Genomic DNA, 23,026 nt, shown 5'->3' with positions numbered 1-23,026 from the left:
GCCTCCACTATATTTTATTTACTAACAAGTAGAATAAAGCTTTCAGCTGAAAATCTTTTCATTTGGTGAGAATAAATTCCACAACAATCTGTACAATCTTATTTAAGATTTTAAAACTCAGTTGGCAATTTCAAAGTGAAGGGATAAAAAGGAAAATGTTTATAATAAAATATGGAAAGAAAGCAAGGAGTAATTGTCCCCAATTATACAGCAATTCATAGTTATAAATGTCAGAATTCTTGTACCTGAATTTTTTTTACTTTGATGCTTGAGAGTTGAATGGTAAATTCATTAATTCATTTACTCACCACTTACTGATCATCTACTGTGTGTAAGGCACTCAATTAAGCACTGGGAATGTGAAGAAAAGGAAGACATATGCCCTCTTCAGAGAATTTATAGTTCAGTAGGAGAGATAGGTACATAGTCTGGGAGTTATATCTGAGGTGTTATGATAGGAGCACACAGAGAACTGGGGGTGAGGGGAGCCTACACTAATTTGAAGAGGGTGAGAATGCTCAGAAAGCCTTCTTGGGGACATCTTAAAGAACAAATGGGAGTTAGCGAATTGGAGAAGAAAGGAGTAGTAGTTAAAACTCTTCATTGCAAGCAGTAAAAACCTCAATGCAAACTGGCTTCACAAAAAAAAAAAAAGTGAATGAATCATTGGCTCATGTACCTGAAAGGCCCCGGGGATTTTGACTTCAGGCATAGTGGGATCCAGGGTCTAGTACAGTGTCACTAGTAATCTAACATTGGGGTGTCTACCCAATAGCACCTCCCTTCTTTCTTTCTAATATAACACCAAATTAGTTCACTCTCCTTGGAATTGCTATATCTTTCAGGAGTGGCTGGGCTGTACTAATTATATTTGTAATTATCCTATTTCTAAATACATCACATTCTACATTACCAAAGGCTAGGGCTTTAATATATGAATTGGACAGGTGGGGGCACAATTCAAACCATAACACCCTGCCTTTTTCTCTCCTCTTTCTCAGGTCTCCTGTTGATACCTCCCATTGGCAGGACCCAGCTAGAGACTAAAGGAACCTAGTTATGTGAACCATAAAATGAGCCTCCTGATGCATGCAGCAGGGTGGAGAAGGGTATACCTGGAGGAGCAAAGAAAGATTTTTCATCAGTCTCTGTAATGCCTTCATTCTTGGGAAGGATCTGTACATGTGGCAACTTCTAGATTTACTTTGTTCTTAGACCCTGCCATCTTAGAAGGAGAGGTGGGGTCCCTCTGTCTCCCAGTTTAAATAACAATTCTCTATAAGGAATTAACTGACTCTGTCTGAGTTATAAGAGACTTTAAATATCCTAGGAGGCAGGATATCTGGTGCTCCACCCCAATGCCCTTCTCAGCATACCTTCTCCCCGACTACTCCCTCATAGTGTTCCCCTGTAGGTTACTAGCTATATGTCACCTAGGAACTGCATTCAATTGCATGTTATGAGAACTTAAGAACAGTAGTAGTAATCCAAGTGAAGTTTATTTTTTCCTTGCATATCAAGATGTCCAGAGTAGGTCAGGCCCAAGCTGGTATCATGACTTAAGGAAGTCATCAAAGGCCCAGGCTACTTCTAACAAACTGCTCCACCATCTTTAGCATGTGGCTTTTGGACTCATGGCTGAAAGGTGATGCTCCACTTCCCGCCTTACATCTGTGTTCCAGACTGAAGTGAAAGAGCAGAAGTTTCTCAGAAATTCAAAGGATATCCATTTCTATGTCATAAAGTGGAACCGTGTCATTTGGCTGTCCTTTCCCAGAGGAGGCAGGGAAATGTAGTTCTTCACTTGAACTGATTGTCAATCAGGTTACTATTAATAAAGAATTAATAAAGATGAAGTAAAACCCTGGCTGGTGTGGCTCAGTTGGTTGGAGTGCTATCCCATAACTGAAAGGTTACAGGTTTTATTCCTGGTCAGGGCACATACCTAGCTTGTGGGTTTGATCCGTTGTCCAGGTGCATATGGGAGGCAACCAATTGATGTATCTATCTCTCTCTTCCTCTCTCTCTAACAGCAATTAAAAATGAAGTAGAGAGTGGCTATTGGGTAGACAACTGTCAGGGTCAACTGCACTGACTAATGGCACCTGTGTGCCTGGCTACCACATTTGAAAGTGGCACCCAGACCTGAAGTAATGCTGTTCTGAGGATTTTAGTGGACTGGGGCTAAGCAATAAATTAGATTTAAATAAAATCCTTATAAGAAAATTCTAAAAGCATATAATAAGCTCCCTACTAAGGACACTATCCTTTAATAGTCTCTGCTGTCAGAAAACATGCTTATCCAAAAATGACTGAATAAATATCTTCAGAACTCTTTATGCCACCTGACTTAATGTTTGTTGATGTGCTTATAGTCCTCATAGAGTATCCATGCATACTTCATCTAATATAAGCCATCAGCTGCTCTTCTTTTGTCTTGCTCAAACATGTGACAAAAATATAATTTAATTCTTTCTTCTCTTTTTAGAGGAAAAGAACCAAATTCATTGCTTGTGATTTTCTGACTGAGTGGTTATACAAGTAAGTTTCATGAATATTCAATGACCCTAAAGATTCAATAGTGTTAATCTGCAAGCACAATAGCAACAATTGACTTGAATTCTTGGTTATTGTTTTCTTGTCAATCAAACATATGGCATCATGACCAGTCAAAATCCAAAGAGGACAGGGAAGCTGTTCACAGAATTCTTCTCCATTCCATTTGTGGAGCAGTGGCTGAAGCAACAGTAAGTGCTGACATAAGGCTTTGGATCATTTATTCCTAATTTTAAAATTGTGTTAATGATAGTTTTCTCCAGTCTAAGAGAACTAACTCATGTAATCCATCCATGCCCCCAGGTCAGTCATGTCTGTGGCCCTTGTCTCTTGTTATTTTTACTCTAGGCTAAGGGCATCTATCCAAGAAACACTTCAGAAGTAAAATAGGAAACTTTAAACAATTCTTATACCCTCCCTCTTACTCCCTTCTCATTCATTCCCAACCCCCACCCCAAAGGTTATAATGCCTCAGGAAATATGAATAAACTTTTCTATTAATTTTTAGTTATATGCTTTAGTTCTACATTTAAAATCTTTAAACTTGACAGATAAATTGACCCATTCTAATCTGAGTCTTCTCATAGAAGTAATCAGTTTGAACTATAGTACATCCTTCCAGAATCTTAAAATTTGTTATTTAGGCATATACAATTAAGTTATATCATATAAAATTAGTAATATTATTTTATGTGAGCTACTTTTCATCAGTGATATAGCAAAGATGATGATGATGGCAACTTACATTTATTAAGCACCTGTATTACCATTCTTGGCATCATAAAAATTAAAATGATACTAATTTAAATCAATGCAATAAATAGCTATTGAACAGCTACCAAGTGCAAGGCATAGTCCTTGGTACTGTGGAGAAAGCAGGATGAATAAAATATGGCTCCAGCCTCTGGGATGAGAGAGAGGTGTTTATAACTAGCAGTAGTTTTCATAGTGAGTATTGTCATTCAGATACTGGCAAAGCACTACAGGGAAAGAGAAGCACAAGGCCACACCCAGACCCTCCTGGCAGGTCCAGAACCAGCTCATGTGGGGCAGTAGCCAAGCTGGTTGGTGCCCAGATTTGGTCTTGAAAGGCAAAAAGTCAGGTGCTACATTCTTCTTGAGGGTGCCCTTGACAGGAAGAGTCCAAGAGGCAAGTAGGATACAATGTTCTTAAGGGGAATGAGGGCAGCAGCCAGAAAACAGTAGCTAATTCAGGTTTTTCAAACCTCAGCACTATTGACATTTAGCACTAGGCAATTCTCTGTTATGAAGATAGTCCTGTGTACTGTAGGATGTTTCACAGCATCTATAGCCTCCATTCACTATGTGCCAGGAGCACCCTAGCTGTCTTCACCATCAAGAATGTCTCCAGACACTGGCCAATGTTGGGAGATGTGGCTGGGGGCAATGGGAGGGGAAAGTAAAATTGCCTCTGATCTAATCCAACAGTTTAAAATCATCTGGAGAGCTTTTGTTGCCTGGTTTCACCCAAGACATACTAAATCAGACCTATTAATTCAGGGTGTAGCCCAGGCATTGTTTTTTTGTTGTTGTTGTTTTTCTTTAAGTATTTTTCTATGTGATTCTGATATACAATACAGTCAGAGTTGAGACCTTGTCCACATAGCAGAGGAAGTGCTGTGTCTAAATAAATAATATAATTGAACTATTACTTTGCTAAGCCCTTTTTATGCATATTCTCTCATTTAATTTTCACAGCACTAGGATGTAGGTGCTAAAGCTGAGAGCCTAGAGATGGGAAGTTGAAAGTGGAGAGAGGGAACTTAGGCAAATAAGGAAATTGTTGGGGCAGGAACATGCTGAATGGGCATTTTAAGGAGGGCTTAAATGTCAAGATGGGAAGAAGGTGAATTTTGATGGAGAAATTCTGTCAAGGTTTTTTAAAGGCTGGGTGGTTATGTAAACAAAATATAAATAGCACTTCTGGCAGTATTAGGTTGGGGTTAAGAGCAGGAGCTTTAATGTTTAAGTCTCTGCTGCTTACTAGTCTCATGACTCTGGGTAAGTGTTTTAGCTATCTATTAGTGTATAACAAATTACCCCCAAACTTAGTGGCTTAAACAGTAAATATCTATTATTATATTCTGTGGGTCAGGAATTTGGGAGCAGCTTAGCTGGGTGGCTCTGTTCCAGGGTCTATCATAGGTTACAGTTAAGATGTCACAGGGGCTGCAGGCATTAGGAGGCTTGGTTGAGTCTAGAAGAGCTGCTTTTAAGATGGCTCACACACATGATGATGGTTATTGGCTGAAGGCCTCAGGCTTTCTCCTCATAGGCTTTTCCATGGGCTACTTGAGTATCCTCACAGTAGGGTGATTGGCATCCTTCAGAATGGGAGACAAGAAGGCAGCTGTGATGCCCTTTATAACCCAGTCTTGGACGCCACTTCTACCACATTCTATTAGAAGTGAGTTCCTAAGTACAGCTCAAGTATCACATTCAACTGGAAAGGAATTAGGCTCCACCTTTTGTAGGGAGGAGTATCAAAGCATGTACAGACATATTTTAAAAGCACTACAGTAGGTCGCTCTAAGCCTCTACCTCCTCCTTAATAAAATGTAGTGATTATGAAGATGCACCTACACATGGGATCATGAACAGGCCCAGCTCAAGTAACATGTGGCTTATTCATATTGCCACTGAACAACACTGTGGACTTAGGAAGAGAGATACATCAGAAAAGAGTATTCAAGGCCAAGGGCAGAAAGGTAGAAGAAGGTAGGACTTCATCCAGGCATAGGCAACCAGCAGAGATGGCTTCTAGAGGGATAGAATGGAGGTAAGACTAGAAGGGAGTTAGGAGGTAGGTATATCATGGTTTTCATTAAAAGCATGAAGTTCAGGCATTATTCCATAAGTAATAGTAAGCATTAAACAATTTTGGAGCAGAGGCATAATGTGATGACAATGTTTTAGCAAGATTACTCCCAAGAGTACAGGAAACAATCTCACAGATTGAGGACAGCCTGGAGTTGAAGCTGGTGTTTCTAAGGCTATGGTTACAGCTGTAAAGTCTTGAATTGGAGCAAGAGGAATGAAAAAGGAGGGACATGGAATGGGTAGAATGGATGGATTACATGGGATGAGTTTAGGGTTGGAGAAGGGATATGCCTGAAAGGTAAGATTTGCTCCCAGGTTGGTGAGGCCTGTAAAAGAAGCACGGTGGCAGCCTGAAAAGCATGTTTAAGGATGAAGATGATTCCTGTCTTGGGCCCATTGAGATTGAGGTGCCTCTAGGATGTTCATTTGGAAACATCATTCTGAAGCTCAGAAGTGAAGTCTGGAGAGAAATGCTGGTTTAGGAATTGAGATCCCCAGGTCAAATGGACAGTTTCAGTTAAGATGGACAGGACTGATCGAAATACTCCAGAGTTGTTTTCTTCATTCTGTGAACTTGCCAAGTGTAAAGGAGGTATTGCAAAAATGCATCTTGTAATCAATTTATCAGTAAATCACATCAATCACTATTGCTCAGTGATATTCAAAGACACGAAGCTAGTACTTAAATATAAAAGGAAAAATGCTTCTCTAAAGGAGATAGCTATAAGTTAAAAGGTCTTGGTGATAATGTTGAATTATTTGTCCTCCAACTGTCAGTATAAAAACTAAATTACTAGTGTCACTATTTAGGTATTGTAATAGTTAACATTTTAATTTATTTCCTAAAATTGGAAAAGAAAGATAATTGTTACTATATAGCCACATAGTGTTCTGCTGCCCACCACCCCTAAACCCCAGAGGCAGAGGTTTGGTGTAAAAGGAAAGGAGGTCTTTATTTAAAAGCTATACAATTTTGGAAGAATAATGGGCTTCTGCCTCAAAGCCCATTCCCATTAAAATACCCAAGGGCCAATAACCCTTCCACCCCTTGCCATCTCAGTTCAAGGATGCACCTGGAAACCTTTCTTCCCTTTTAAAATACCATTCTTTGTGATATGCAGGTGGCTGCAGCATGATTATCGAGGCAGCTTGGTGGGTTCTTGGTCACAGTCCAGCTTCAGGCATCTCACTCAAGTCTGTGTGCACCTGGCCAGGCAGGGCCATGCAAATCACCAGTGCTGTAGCATAGCCAGGTGGTCTTCATCTAACCCCTAACTGGGCCTGCAAGAATGCTCTGGCCTCTAACCCCTAACTGGGCTTTCAAGGAAAAGGAAAGAGTGTGAGTTTCTGCATACCCTCTATTTTAAATCTGCCCCAAAATCCTATGAACTGTGGGAGTGTCCAAAGTCCCAGCCAATTCTAGCTAATGTCCACCACACATGTCAGCCCACACTGTGTCCCTGCCTCTCCTCCCACAGCCATGATAAGGAAACAGTTATTAAGGTTTTCTAGCCATGCAGGGGCACAGCATCTCTGCCCTGGGCAGGGTGTCACCTTGTTACACATATGTTGTGAACTTTTGAGCCCCATGCAGGCTCTGTGCAGAACTGTGTCTTGAGCTTAGTTGTTTACTTTTCCTCTGAAACATGGAAACCTATCAAGCCCCAGCTTTGGTTTAAATCCTGGGCTGCTTTTAGCACTTCTCAACCCCTCTTGGGGGTCTCTACCATCTCTGGGGAAGGCAGGCTCTTTCATGGAGGGCTGCTGCTTCAACCTGCCACCTTGGGGTTTCTTGTAATCCGTCCCTTCTCTAGGAAAGTGCAGCTTCTTGCACTTGATCAGGGTTCCCTTGCTCCCCAGCAATCTGGCCATACCCCTCTGTTATATAGATGTAAATAATGGTCCTTCCCAAACAAAGAGAAAGCTAGTACATACTTGGAGAAATGATTCATGTATCATTGGTATGATTAGTTTTAGCTTCAGTTCCTTAGTCATTTTTTAAAATTAAAAACAAAATGATTTATTATTATTTAAAAGATGCATATTTACTTCTCTGTGACCAGAGCTAAAAGTTAGGGGAAATTTGAATTGGAAGGGGGAAAAGTTGAGAAAGTTTGCAGTGGGTATGGTCATTCTGGTCTATCATGTAGGTGTGAAGGCATCTGCTAAGAGGGAGATCCAGGCAGGTTCTGGAGGCTTATGGGGAAAGGGAAGACGCTGCAACAGCTACTGTGGTGAAACCTACAGGCACTAACAGGGATGGCCCATTTGATGCTTGAATTTGTGGTGTACAGAAATAGTCTGCTTATATAGTTGTCTCCAGCAACTCTGCAAAGAAGGTATAGATAGCAAATGGTTGGGTAAAACTGGCAAATCAGGGTCAAAAACTGGCAAAGCTAATATAGTGAAAGGTCAGGACTGAGCACAGGGGACCTAAGTACAAAGGAAAACATTGTTAACTTTTCTAACAATAATATCTTAATATTTTTCTTATAAATTACCATATCTTCTGAATTACGTCAATAATTTAACAACCAATTTCTGAGAAGAGAAAGAAATAATACATTATATATTCAGATTAGAAGAAACATACCAAACTCAGAAACATTAAAATGGGGATGGTAGTAGGGTCCATATGGTTTTTGAAATTTCAATGTATGGATACTATTTGAATTCTGATTGAAAAAAATAAGCTAAAAATAAAAAAATTAAGAGGCAGTTGGAGGGGCTCTGGCAAGATGGCAGAGAAGAAATGGAAATCACACTAACCTCCTCCCAGGACCAATCTGGAATTACAACTAAATTGTGGAGAAATTACCCAGAAAAAAACAACTGAACAATAGTGAGAGAGAAGCCTTATAACCTTGGACAGACAGAAGAATCAGTTTCAGCACAACCTGACTGGCAAAGAGTGTGGTAAAGGCTCAAGAAGGCTGGCTGGGCACCCATAGGCAGCAGTGACAGATAATTAAATGACTGGTTGGATCTCCCTGGGAAGAGTAGAGTCTAAACCTTAAGCTGGGATTCCTAGCCTAGAGTACTGGAGCCCAAAAAGAACACAGATAACAACCAGTGGCAAAAAGTGGCAGAGTTGCTCTCTGCAGGGATGGATGACTGGAGATGCAAAGAGACACACAAATTTTCGTTTGCAGACACTTAGCCTGGGCTCTGGCAAAGGCAGGGCATAGAGACTCCTGAGGAAATACTGAGGACAGAAGCTTTGGGGAGAGAACTGACAAAGTAGACACTGGGATCCTGATGCAGAGTTATTCCCCTTATGGCAGTGGCCATCATACTCAGACAGAGCACTACCCTGATGGGCAGCAGTCTGAGGAGAAACACAGTCCCCTACACCAGGAGGGACTCTGCCCTGGCTCTATGGTGCTTTAGCCAGACTGCTGAGTGCAGAGTGACTGGATTAACAGGTGAAGGAGACAGCCACAGACAATAAATCCCTGGAAGTCTCAGAGTGGGTCACCATCTGACACCGCAAGAGGCAGTTCCAAAAGGAAAAACAGTAGTAAATACCAGAGGCTACTGTGACAAAATCCACAGGGCCTTCTCCATGATTTGTAATATTTTCTTTCCTGCATAGCTTTTTAACATTCATTTCTTGTCCATCAGTTTTGTGCATATTAAATCACTAGGTGGTATACTATAATTTATTTCAATTCACACATTTTGCCCCTCCCTTCCCTTACCCTGTTTTACCTTCTGATTTCCTCTCATTTTTGTTTTAAATTTTCTTTTCTCTCTTGCTATAACTTCTTTCCATTCCACACTCTTACTATTTCTCCCACGTCCACCTTCACAAAACCAATTTTCTTGTCAATGGTCATCTCACAACCTTTTCCCCCACTCTTAAAATACACATTGTGTTCTCGCTCCACCTTCAGCAACCTTTGCTAGTTGGTTGCAGGTAGGGCAGTTGTTGCATTTTTTTTTCAATTTTATCTCTAGATCTTCACTAATTTTGTATTTCAAATCTCAAATTTTACCAGTCTTCTCTCCTACTCTTTTTTTTTGTCTCAAATTTTAATGTTGCCCTATCTTAGCCTGTTCTTTTTTGTTTTTTCTTTCTTCATTTTCACTTTCACCCTGCCCTTTTATTATCCTTTATTATTCTTTTCATTTTCTTTTTCTTTTCATCCCAAATTTTAACTTTCCTTGTCTTAGCCTGGTTTTCATTGCTCATTCTTACTATTCTCCCCCCACTATCATTTCAAAATCACATCCCATTCCCCTAGATATCTCTGAAGCTTTTCTTTCTTTCCTTTTCCCTCTGATTCCCATACCACCTACATTAATTTTAACTCATTTGTTGTTAATGGTGCTGTGGTGGATCTTTCTCTTCAATTTGACTCCTATTTTTTTCTTGTTATTTCTTTACATGTATTTTCTTCCTTTTTCTTCTCTTATTTTCTATTTAAATCTAATAATATAAGCTCCCTTCTCATTCTCTCTTCTGCCTTCTTCATTCCCTTTTTTACACATGATGTAAATTTTGCTTTTCTCTTTGCATTGCTCTGACTCCCAACTCTTATTAGCTCCTTCCTCTACCCTCTCAAAATCATTTTTCTTTTAGTAAGTCATCTCATATTCACTCTCCATTCTTATAATAGTCTTAATCTCTTTACAACCTTATTAATACTGGTTCATTTACTGTTGATAGTGGGATTGTGTGGTGGGGAGAGGGGGTTATTTTGTAGGCATAGGTTTGTTTCCTAGGCTTTGTGGTTTTGTCGTGGCAGCACCTGTACAACAGCAAACAAGACGTTGTAGGTGGAGTAACACTCAGTGAAACATCTGGAGGAAAAAATGACCCAATAAAAATCAAAACCCAATTACATCTAGGGAGCCAACATAAATGATGAAAGGGTCTCCCAAGAGTATCAAGTTCAGGAGATCAACAGGACTGCACCATCACAGGTATCCTACCAGAGAAGTTCACATCACAAACTCAGGGAGTCAAAAGAGATTAATTTAAGTAATAGAAGCAAATGGGAAGAGTGTCACAAATAATGGGAGGACAAAGAAACAATCCCCAAAAGAAAGGAAAGGAGGAATCCTCAGAAAGAGTGCTAAATGAAATATAGGCAAGTCAACTAACTATCAGATATTGAGTTTAAAACAATGGTTATAAGAAGCTCAGTGATAATGGTTGGCAAGATGGCAGAGGAGTGAATGGAAGCCACACTAACCTCCTCCCAGGACCAATCTGGAATTATAATTAGATTGTAGAGAAATCATCCAGAACAAACCACTGAACAATACTAAGAGAGAAGTCTTACAACCTCAGATAGAAGAAGAATCAGCTTCAGCACTAACTGACTGGTAAGGAGAGTCGTGGAGACTCAAGAAGGCTAGCTGGGTGCCCACAGGCAGCAGCACCAGAGGGGTAATTAAGGGGCTGGTTGGATCCCCTGAGAAAAATGGGGTCTAAACCCTAATCGAGGATCTCCAGCCTAGAACATCGGAGCCCAAAAAGTACACAAATAACTGACAGCAAAAAGTTCAGGGTTGCTCCCTGCTAGAGACAGATGGCTAGAGGCTCAAAGAGCCATTTAAAGTGCCAATAACAAGTTTTCATTTGCTTCCACTTACCCAGGGCTCTGTCAACAGAGGTGACAGAGTGGGTCAGACACACCTGAGAGAGAAATATTCATTTCTTGTTCATCAACTTTGTTTATTTAAGTCACTAGATTTTCTATAATTTACTTCTCTCCTTTTTTGTAATAGTCTTAATCTCTTTATACCCTCATTAATACTGGTTCATTTGCTGTTGATAGTGGGGATTGTTGAAGGGGAGATATTTTTGCTGATGTGGGTTTGTTCCTTGGGCTTTGTGGTTTTGTTCTGGCAGCACCTGCACAACAGCATACAAGATGTGGTGGGCAGAGTGACCCTAAGTCATCAAGCTGGAGGGAAGGACCCACCAAAGAAAGACCCAACAACAATCAAAATTCAATACCATCTGCAGAGCCAACCTAAATGGCATAAAGGGCATCTGAAGAGCATCAAGTTCACAAGATCAAGGAGACTGCATCACTGAATCTCACAGGTCTTCTACCATAGAATTTCATACAACAACTCAAGGAGTCAGAACAGATCAATTTCAGAAACAGAGGGAAACAAGAAGAGTCTCACAAACAATGGAAAGATGAAGAATCAAACCACAAAGGGAAATAATGGAGGAATACTCAGGAAGAATGCTAAATGAAACAGGGGCACGTTAACTATCGAATATTGAGTTCAAAACAGTGGTTATAAGGAAGTTCAATGAGATCAGGGAAAATTACCAAAAGCTACAGAGAAACTATGAGGAACTTACTGGAAAGTATATCAACAAGAAAAAGGAACTAGAAAGTAACAAGAGCCAAGAGGAGATGAAGAATACAACTTCTGAATTGAAGAATATAGTGGAAGTAATCAAAAACAAGCTAGATGAAGCAGAGGATTGAATCAGCAAGCTGGAGGACAATGTAGAAAAAACTCCCAGAAAGAGCAAGAAAAGGAAAAACGACTCAAAAAGAATGAATAAGGGTTAATGGGAACTGCAGGACAACATGAAACATAATAATATTTATATAATAGGGCTACCAGAAGGAGAAGAAGAAGAGCAAGTTTGGGATAGAACACATGTTTGAAAAAGTAATGATGGAAAACTTCTCTGATTTGATGAGAGAAAAGTCATACAAGTCCAGGAAGTACAGAGGGTCCGAATCACGAGGAACCCAATGAAGTCCAACCCAAGACACATCATAATTAAACTGGCAAAATTCTAAGACAAAGAGAGAATCTTAAAGGCAGCAAGAGAGAAACAGGAAGTAACATACAAGTGAACTCTGATAAGGCAGTAGCTGACTTCTCAATAGAAATACTACAAGCCAGAAGGCGATGACAAGAAATATTCCAAGTAATGAAAAGCAAAGGCCTGCAACCAAGACTACTGTATCCAACAAGGCTCTCAATTAAAATAGAAGATGAAATGAGGAGTTTCCCATACAAAATAGGGCTAAATTAACACATGTCCACCAGTCATTGCAAGATTTGTTAAAGGGACTGCCTTAAAAAGGTGAAAGAGGAGAGAGAGGGAGAGAGAGAGAGAGAGAGAGAGAGAGAGAGGAACCAAGGTACAAAGGGGATAAAATGGCAATGAATAAGTACCTGTGAATAATAACCTTAAATGTTAATGGAATAAATGCTCAAATCAAAAGACATAGGGTAGCTGAATGGATTAGAACAAATGACTTGCACATATGCTGCCTACAAGAGAGCCATCTCAGGGAAAAAAAAACAACCTATAGACTGAAATAAAGGGGTTGGAAAAAAATATTCCAAGCAAAAGTTCAGGAAAAAAATGCCAGGGTAGCAATACTTATATCACACAAAATAAACTTCAAAAAAAAAGTCATAAAAAGAGACACAGGTAGACACTTCAAGGTACTCGAGGGAAGAATCTATCAAGAACACATAAATATAAAATATATATGCACCCAACATAAGATACCCAAATATATAAAAAAAAATCTTGGAGGACATCCAGAAAGATATAGACAGCAACAGACTTATACTAGGCAATTTGCACAACCCACTGTCAAAAATGTATAGATCTTCCAAATGAAATATCAACAAGGATACTGTGTCATTGAACAGTGCTTGCATAAAATGGAATATATATATATATATATATATATATATATATATCCTTTCATCTCAAAGAAGCAAAATACACATTCTTTTCAAATGCTCATTGAACATTTTCAGAGATAGACCACATAATAGGACACAAAACAAGCCTCAACAATTTCAAGAAAATTGAAATCATATCAAGCATTTTCTCCAACTAGAGGGGCTTAAAACTAGAAACCACCTCAAGGAGAAAACTCAAAAACATTCAAACTCATGGAGACTGAATAGTGTACTACTAACCAATGAATGGGTTAATAATAAGATCAAGGAAGAAATCAATAACATCTGCAAACAAATGAAAATGAACATATAAGATTCCAAAGCATATGGAACACAGCAAAGGCAATCCTGAGAGGGAAGTGCATAGCAATACAGAAACCTACCTGAAAACATAGAAATATTTTAAAGAACTTAATATTATATCTGCAAGAACTGGAGGAACAACAACAAACAAAGCCCAGAGCAAGTAGAAGGAAATAATCAAAATTAGTGCAGAATTAAATGACATAGAGACTAAAAGAACAATTCAGATCTATATGGAGCTATAAATGACCCCAAGTTAAGAAGAACAAAGAGGGATTTCAATACCTGAAGTCCAACTATGTTACAAGGGCACTGTAATCAAAGCAGCCTGGTACTGGCATAAGAACAGACTCATAGATTAATGGAACAGCATAGAGAGCCCAGAGATTAACCCATGTCTCTGGTCAATTAATATTTGACAAGGGGACAGAAGCATAAAATGGAGTCAAAATAGCCTCTTCTACAAATGGTGTTACATCTGAACAGCTACATGCAAAAAAATGAAACTCGATCACCTACTTACACCATACACAAAAATAAACTCAAGATGGATAAAAGACTTAAACATAAGTCTCCATACCAGAAGAGACCTAGTGGAGAACATAAGCAGGAAAATCTCAGATATTGCACACAACGATATTTTCAGTGATATGTCCCCTAGAGCAAGGGACATAAATGAAAGAATAAACAAATGGGACCTCATGAAAATAAAAATCTTCTGCACAGCTAAAGAAAACATCAGGAAAATGAAAAGGGAACTGACCGTATGGGAAAATATATTTGCAAATGATACCTCAGACAAGTATTTCATCTCCAAAATATATAAAGAACTCACATGACTCCATACCAAGAAGACAAACAATCCAGTTAAAAAATGGGCGATGGACCTGAACAGACACTCCTCCAAGGGGGACATACAGAGGGCCCAGAGATATTTGAAAGGATGCTCAACATCACTAGCCATCAGAGATAATGCAGAGATATCTCAATGAGATACCACTTCACACTGGTCATAATAGCCATCATAACCAAATCAACAAACAATGAGTGGTGGCGAGGTTGTGGAGAAAAGGGAAGGAACCCTAGTACACTGTTGGTGGGAATGCAGACTAGTGCACATACTGTGGAAAACAACATGGAATTTCCTCAAAAACTAGAAATGAAACTTCCTTTTCAGTTGCCCATTCCACTGCTGGGATTATACTCTAAGAATCCTGAAACACCAATTCAAAAGAACCTATGCACCCCAATGTTTATAAGGGCACAATTTTATGGGGAACTCTGGCCAGTGAAGTTCCCCAGGCTGCTGCTGATGAGAATAAAGAGTTGTCCCAGACAGTCTTGTTTCTTTGGCAGGAAAAGTGGTGGTGATTCTCTGTAGTGGAGAATGCCCCGAGCCCTTCTCTGACATGACTTTTATTAGGGTTGGGAAGTGCAGGGGGATATAGCACATGTGCATAACTTATGAATCAATGTCCAACAAGGCTACAGTCATAAAAAACTAATACTATCTATAGATAAGAATTGAAGAAACACAGAAATCTTTTTAGGTTGGGGTCTGTGAGACATGCAGACACCAGATGGCTATAAAGGGGTATATCATGAAGTAGGGAGTTTCACTCTTTATGCCTTGAACTCAAACGTCTGGGTTATACTGACAGGGCTTATTGCTGAGCAGAGCTGGCTTCAAAGGACAAAAATGTATATTTTAGGCCTGATTTCCATGGGACCATTGGCATTAGAATTGACTCATGCCTTCCACCTGTGTTATGACGTGGTTTTCCAGGGAGACTTACCAGCCCCTTTCAGAGCTTGCTCTCACGGGGCTATAATCTCTAAACCACACAGAGCAGTCCCCAACACAATTTATAATAGCCAAGTGTTGGAAGCAACCTAAGTGCCCATCAGTAAATGAGTGTATAAAAAAAAAACTGGTACATTTACACAATGGAATATTACATAGCAGAAAGAAAGAAGGATCTCCTTCCTACCCTTCACAACTGCATAGATGGGACTGGAGAGCATTGTGCTAAGTGAAATAAGTCAGGCAGTGAAAGACAAATACCATATGATCTCACATATAAGTGGAACCTAATCAACAAAACAAGCAAGCAAATATAACCAGAAACATTGAAATAAAGAGAAAACTGACTGTAACCTGAGGGGAAGCTGGAGGGGAAGAACAGGGGGAAGAAAAGGAAGGGTCATCAAGGAACATGTACAAAGGACTCTTGGACAAAGCCAAAAGCAGTAAGGATTGAAGGTGGGTGTGGGATGGGTTGGGTGGTGGAAAATGGTGGCAGGAAAATGGAGATAACTGTATTTGAACAACAACAACAACAAAAAAGAAAAAGTAAATCATTAAAATAAAATAAAGTTGCAATTGGAAATTTGTATATTTAGTAAACAGTTGATAAAGTAAATTATTTTACTTAAGGTGTGATAATGATTTCATAATCATGGTAAATAAAAGTTATTACTTTTTAAAGAAACATGCTGAAATATTTATGAATTAAATATGAAATATGTCTATAGACAGGGATGATGGGAAGTTCCAATGAGTAACTGACAGAGAGCTATCATTGAAGCTGGCTAATGGTGACATGACTTCACTTTTTTTCTGCCTACCTTTTTATGTCTTTGAAACTTTTCATAATAAAAAGCAAATGGAAATGAAATAATAAAAATTTTCAAAGCTCCTCATGAGCTCCTGAGTGATTGTTGCTGTGCTTCTGAGCAAGAAAGTATGTATTGACAGGCAATGAATACAATATGGTTCCAGCCTTTGGGGTGAGAGAAATGTGTTTACAACTAGTGGTAGTTTCCATACTGAGTATTATAATTCAGATGGTAGCAAATCATTGCAGGGAATTGGGAAGCACAAGACCATCCCCAGGCCCTCCTGGCAGGCCTGGAGCTAGCCAAGTTGGGGCAGGGGCCATTCTAGTAGGTGACCAGATTTGGTCTTGAGAGACAAAAACTCAGGTGCTATATCCTTTTCAAGGGCTCTCTTGACAGGAAGAGTGAGAGAGGCAAGTAGGAGCCAATGTTCATAATGAGAATGAGGGCAGCATGCAGGAAACAATAGCTAGTCTAGGTTTTTCCCTAACCTTAGCACTATTGACAGAAGCACAGCTGAGGACTGTGCTTTTCCATTTGGAGATGTCTATAGTGGCAGACAGTGGGTGAGACTTAGTTTCCATGTAATCATGCTGAGAAGCTCAAATATCATGGAAGAAAATGGTCCCTGGGGCAATGGAAGGGTGGCAGGTATGGACCCAAGTGAAATGCCTCCTGGTGCTGGGAGACTTGGTCACTCCTCCTGAGACCTGGCTCTTAATGTGCACAACCCACCAACCAGTTCCCTTATATCAGTCTCCTTCACCCTCCATGCTCTCTTTCAATGTCAAACGTAGTTCTCCCAGCAAAAATGGGGAGGAGGATTAATGTGGTCAGAGCCTTGGGCTTGCCCTAACACATGGCTCCAGTGATCTGAGTTCCTGGGGATAAAGAAAATGGCTTTTGACATCAGGTCAGCAAACTTTTTCTGTAGAAGATAGTAAATCTTTTAGGCTTTATAGGCTACATATGGTCTTTGTTGCAGCTGCTAAACTCCACTGTTGTAGCATGAAACAGCCAGAGACAATTGTGAACAAATGGGCATGGCTCTGTTCCAATACAGTTTTATTCACAAGAGCATATTTGACCCATGGGCCCATATTTTTTTGCTGCTCCTTGCCCTATGGGAACGCTAATAACCTTCACAAATCATAGTCCCATGGGAGGGCAAATAATATAAATAAAACTGAGTAGGTAGGAAAGATGCAACGCTAGAGAAAGTTATGATGAGATCAGGAATTTGGGAAGTTGAGATGTGATAGTCTTCAATGACAATCCATTCTAAATTTGACTGTTTCATTTTGTGGCTGACACAAAGGAAGATAGGGGTCATGAAATCATGTGGATTTGAAGCCATAGTTTTGGAGGCATCATCAGTATGAATGATGAAATATCTGAGCATATTGGTGGGGATGTGCTGAAGAAGATGACAGCAAGTCAAATACCAGAGCTATCATGGAGGTTTAAGAATGTTTTGGAAGTCAAAGGAGTAATGACATGTAATGGAATCACAGCTATGCTTTTCAAATCAAGCTTCAACAACTGCAGCTGTGTGACTCTGGATGACGTGGAAAAGACCTCTTTGAGTCTGTTTTTCCATCTGTAAAATGGTCTTTGTTCCTGCTTAAGAGGAATTCTGGTGCCAGCTGTTAGGAGAATATATTTGTTTACACTAGTGATACATACAAATATACCAAACAGGTGTGTTCCAGCTATTTAAAGGGAGTCATTTAATACTCATTCATTTATTCAGCTAATATTTATTAAATGTTTAAATGTGCTCTAAAAATTATGGAACAGTCATATTCAAAAGCTGGCTGCCTAACATTTATTGGACACTAATTATGTGCCATTTCCCCCAGCACATGGTTCCTTCTTCATGGACACACAGATTTTATCTGTCGTTGGATTGTAGTATATATACACTTACTTAATGCTAATTTAATGTTATGCTTCTGGGAGATACAGAAAGAAGACGTTTTTTTAAATGCAATGCTGACTGGCTGTCTGGAGATGAAGCAAAAAATAGGACACAAGACTCAGTTTTTTCCTTATTTTTTTCTCAGTTTTATGTGCCTCTCATGACATCAGCAGCTTATAAGGCAGCTACTTCCTTTTGTCTTTCTGTCACTATGTACCTACCTAGTTACCTATTAAGCATTTATATAATCTTCTGAAAAGTTTATAAATATTACCTAATTTAACTTGTATAACAACCCTAGAAAGCAGGAAATATTATTATCCCTATTGTATTAGGGTAAACTAGGCTAGAATGCAGTTATAACACTACCAGAATACCAGTGGCTTAACCCAATAACAAGTTATTTTTTACTCAGGGAATAACTGCTCCAATTTGGACAGCCCTCTTATAAATTACAGCTATTTGGAATATGAGATCTTTGAGATCACTGAAGCAAAGGAAGAAAAGAATGGAGGAGGCACCCTGGTTCTTAACCTTCTCACCTCTCCTTACCTTACCTCCTCACATGGCTCCAAAGCAACTGCAAGGGAGGCTGAGATATGTAAGGAATACACAGATATTCCACATATACTAGTTGTCACAGTGACAGCCATGTTTCAGGGAAAGAACTGATGCACATAAGTTATTTATCCAAGGTCACAGCTAGTAAATAGAGATTTGAACCCAGGTACTCTGGTTTCAGAGTCTATGCTGTTAAGAGTATGGTTAATTACTGCCTCTTATACCATTTGGTACTTAAAAGTGATCTGTACTAAGACTGTGAAAAAACTAGCTGTGTGAGGCTGACTGAAAGATATGAAAGTTATATGGGTAAATTAAGAGATATTAAGGGGAAATTTGGACTGATGTAATTTTCATCTTCTACTCTGATTGTAGAGTATAACTCCTGTGTAAATGCGAATCCTCTATTATGTGTGTGCTGGCACTTAGTGCCTCAAATAATATTATCTACCAACCTGGGGAGCCATGTAAACTGTGAGTTTGGGTCTTAATGTTATTGGTAAGACAAATTCTACCCAGCTATCTTAAATGCTCGATATCATTGTATCATCGAATCACAGCTGGGAGGCTGGGATTATTTGCCATGGGACAAATCAGCTGGGAGCTGATTTCTTATCACAAAAAATGATGACGCCTACTCACAAAGCTTCCCCATAATTTAGTGTACTCAGTTACCCATTTCTTTTCCATGACTTAAAAAAAAAAGATACTGCATTTGTATGTGCCCAGGGACATTGACAACCTTTAAATAGTCTCTTAGGCTTATAAAAATAACAAGATTTATCATATATAAAGTACATATATTTGTTAAACTAGAGTGAAAAGGAAATGTTTAAAATCAAGGTTCATCATAAAATAACACTAGACCCCCCCCCAAAAAAAACTCTTTCAAAAGTATGTTTCACTCCAAACAGCAAGAAAATGGCTTTTATTTTCTTCTCTGTATAATTGTGTAGGTTTTCTATTGTCCACAGAGTTAATTTAAGAATGAAAAACAATTATAGAGTGAGATCAAGATGGTGGCTTTGTTTGAGGGGGCGTGATCCCCTTCCTCTGTTCAGGGGAGACAAACTCACTGATCGGCGGAGGAACAGAGCAAGTGGCCTACGTTACTGAAACATTTTTGAAAACAGGACATCAAAAATTGTAGTGGACATTGAAAAACCAGACAGTAAGGAGACTGCTTCAGGACAACAGGGACCCAGGGATCAGCACGGGGACCAGGGGGGTTGCAGCCCCAAGGCCCGGTGCTCCCGGGTCTGCCTCAGGGCACCTGGGAGAGGGGAGTTGCTGCTCCCTCCCCAGACAATGGGGTTGAGCAACACCAGGGGAGACCTTGTTGCTTGAAGGCACAGAGAGGGGAGTTGGACTGGGAGACAATCGCGCAGAGGCTGGGAGCACCCACCCATAGCCCTGGGAGGGGTGAGTGCCCCCAGTCTGCGAGGCCAGAGGTGGCCTGGACGTGCGCATGCACCCCCCAGCCTGGTAGGAGTGTGGATCTGTGGAAAACCCAGACCTCGCAGCCCTGAACAAAGAAAGGGTGCGGGGGTTCTCAGGTTTCTGGAGCCTGTGGTGGTAAACTAGGGGAAGCATGCACCCCTTCGGGATTCCCCACTCTCGCGCTGTGAACCCGGAAGGGACACGGGCTTCGGGGGTTCCCAGAGCCCGCAAGGGGGAAATTGGTGGAAGTGCAAGCCCCTTCGCTATCCCCGGACCTTGCACCGTGAATCCAGAAAAGACACGGGTGCTTCCTGAAAACATAGAGCCCGCTGTGGTGAAATTTGGGGGAAGGGTGCATCTCCTTGCGATCCCCGGAGCTTGCACCATGAACCTGGAAAAGACGCTGGAGCTCTGCAGGGCTGGAGCCGGGAGACCGTGGCAGTGAGCTCCAGAGAGCATGCTTGGGAGCACCCAGGGCCCTGTAGGGGAAAGTCAGATTGGCCCTGGGGAGAGTGCCCTGCTGGTCCTGGGGACAGTACCCGAGAGATTTACTGAGTTTTGACTGGGAAGAGTGATAAGTATTTTAAATGCCCCTCAGCCTGCTGAAGCCAGCAAGACCAGAAAAACTGGTATGGCCAGTTAGAAACCAACAAGAGGTGTTTTTTTGTTTGTTTGTTTGTTTTTTGGCTATTGTTGGTTGATTGTTTGATTTTATCTTGTTTTTTAAGTGACTTTTTATTTTTCAATTCTTACTATTTTTATATCTCTCAATTCCTTATGTTTCTCTTCCATTCATCCTACTATTATTCCTTCCACTCCAAATTTATCTCTCCTGCACTCCATCTTCTGCTTTTTTTCCCCTTTCTTTTTTTTTGAGCTTGCAAATTACTGGAAATTTGTATTATCTTTTTCTCACTTTTCTGAAATTTTTTACTTTAATAGTATTTTCGTATTCTTTTTCTTTCTGTATAATCTTCTTTGCTTGGCTGGTTATACTGTCATTTGATAGGTTCCCCCTGTTATCTCAGTCACAGTGCGCTGATAATTTACTATCCTTCATTTGTGTACCATTAGTACACCTCTCAAGGTTCTATACTCCTTATTCTTCTATCTAGATTTCATAGATTCTGCCATATGATTGTTGCTTTAATATTACTGTAAATAAGATCTAGCTCATACCATTGTAAAATAAATACTACCCAATACACCTACCTGGTATCAGCCCACGTCGCAATTTCCTGAACTAGATTATTGTGGGGGTTGTCTCTATTCTTGTACACACTACTCTATTTACTAATCTTTATTCCCACCCTACATCAAAATCTGACCTCCCACAGCCTCACAGCTTTCTAGATCCAACTAACAATCCTTTTGTCCCCAATGAGAGTCTTACCTTCTTGGCATCCTTTCTAAAATGTGGCTAGTGGGATGGAAGATCACGGTTGACACTATAAGTAGCCAAAGGATATCCCATCTCTTCTCTACTGGCTGCTAATTTAAATATCATAGAATACTGTCTTGCTGTCTTAAACCATTTTGCCTTACTCCTCCAACTGATCACAGAAAAGACTAGGGGGAAGTTGTGAGCACCAGGATACATGAAAGAGACTGCACCACTGAATCTCACAGGTATTCTACCACAAAAGTTCATACCATAATCACAGGGAACAAGAGCAGATTAACTTAAGAAACAGAGGCTAACAAGAAGAATCTCAAGAACAATGAGAAAACAAAGAAACAATCTCCAAATGAAGAGAAAGAAGGAAGCCTCAGAAAAAATGCCAAGTGAAATAGAGGAAACTCAACTATCAGATATCAAGTTCAAAACAATGATTATCAGGAAGCTCAATGAGCTCACAGAGAATTACCAGAAAATATGGGGAAACTACAATGAACTCACTGCAAATTATATCAACATCCAAAGGGTGACAGAAACTATCAACAAAGACCAATAGGAAATGAAGAATACAATTTCTGAACTAAAGAACACAATAGAAGGAATCAAAAGCAGGCTAAATGAAGCAGAAGACAAGATCAGCAAGCTGGAGGACAAAGTAGAAAAGAACACCCAGAAAGAGCAAGAAAAGGAAAAGAGGCTCAGAAAGAATGAAGAGGGATTAAGAGAAATGCAAGACAATATGAAATGTAATAATATCTGTATAGTAGGGATACCAGAAGGGGAAGGAGAAGAGCAAGGGATAGAAAACCTATTTGAAAAAGTAATGATGGAAAACTGCCCTAATATGATGAGAGAAAAAGGCACACAAATCCAGGAAACACAGAGAGTCCCAATCAAGAGGAACCCAAAGAGGCCCATCTCAAGACGCATCATAATTAAAATGGCAAGATTTCAAGACAAAGAGAGAATCTTAAAGGCAGCAAGGGAGAAACAGGAAGTAATATAAAAGGGAGCCCCAATAAGGCTAGCAGCTGATTTCTCAATGGAAACACTCCAAGCCAGAAGAGAATGGCAAGAAATATTCCAAGTAATGACAACCAGAGGTCTGCAACCAAGGCTCCTTTACCCAGCAAGGCTCTCAATCAAGGTAGAAGGCCAAATAAGGAGCTTCCCACAAAAAAGAAGTCTAAAAGAATACACCTCCATTAAACCAGCTCTGCAAGAGATGCTAAAGGGACTGCTTTAAGAAAAGAAAGGAAAAGAGAAAGAGAGAGAGGAACACACATACATAAAAGACAATGAATAAGTACCTATCAATAATAACCTTAAACGTAAATGAATTAAATGCTCCAATCAAAAGACATAGGATAGCTGAATGGATAAGAAAGCATGACCCACACATACGCTGCCTACAAGAGACCCACCTCAGGATAAAAGCCCTGCACAGCTGAAAGTGAAGGGCTGGAAACAAATCTTCCAAGCAAATGGAAAGGAAAAAAAAAGCCGGGGTAGCAATACTCATATCAGACAAAATAGACTTCCAAAAGAGGTCCATAAACAGAGACCCAGAAGGTCACTTCATAATACTCAGGGAAGAATCCACCAAGAAGACATAAATATTGTAAATATATATGCACCCAACATAGGAGCACCCAAATACATAAAGAAAATCTTAGAAGACTTCAAAAAAGATA

At 39.9% G+C, this 23,026-nt stretch overlaps 1 protein-coding gene across 10 annotated transcripts in view; it reads left to right on the top strand.

Moving 5' to 3' along the window:
- The window catches only part of IQCK (IQ motif containing K), a 201,430-nt gene that overhangs the window by 45,690 nt on the left and 132,714 nt on the right, over positions 1 to 23,026 (top strand). For all 10 annotated transcript variants that reach the window (XM_045848884.1, XM_045848875.1, XM_045848885.1 and 7 more), the window contains 2 exons: positions 2,489 to 2,541; positions 2,670 to 2,747. In XM_045848884.1, coding sequence (XP_045704840.1) covers positions 2,489 to 2,541; positions 2,670 to 2,747 — 131 coding nt within the window. The remainder of the gene's footprint in view (positions 1 to 2,488; positions 2,542 to 2,669; positions 2,748 to 23,026) is intronic.

The sequence above is a fragment of the Phyllostomus hastatus genome, unplaced genomic scaffold, assembly GCF_019186645.2.
Source record: "Phyllostomus hastatus isolate PE091 unplaced genomic scaffold, TTU_PhHast_1.1 phas_contig_64, whole genome shotgun sequence".
Classification (NCBI taxonomy): Eukaryota; Metazoa; Chordata; class Mammalia; order Chiroptera; family Phyllostomidae; genus Phyllostomus; species Phyllostomus hastatus.
The sequence above is the reverse complement of the archived record's forward strand: the minus strand, read 5'-3'. Positions and strand labels throughout refer to the sequence as shown.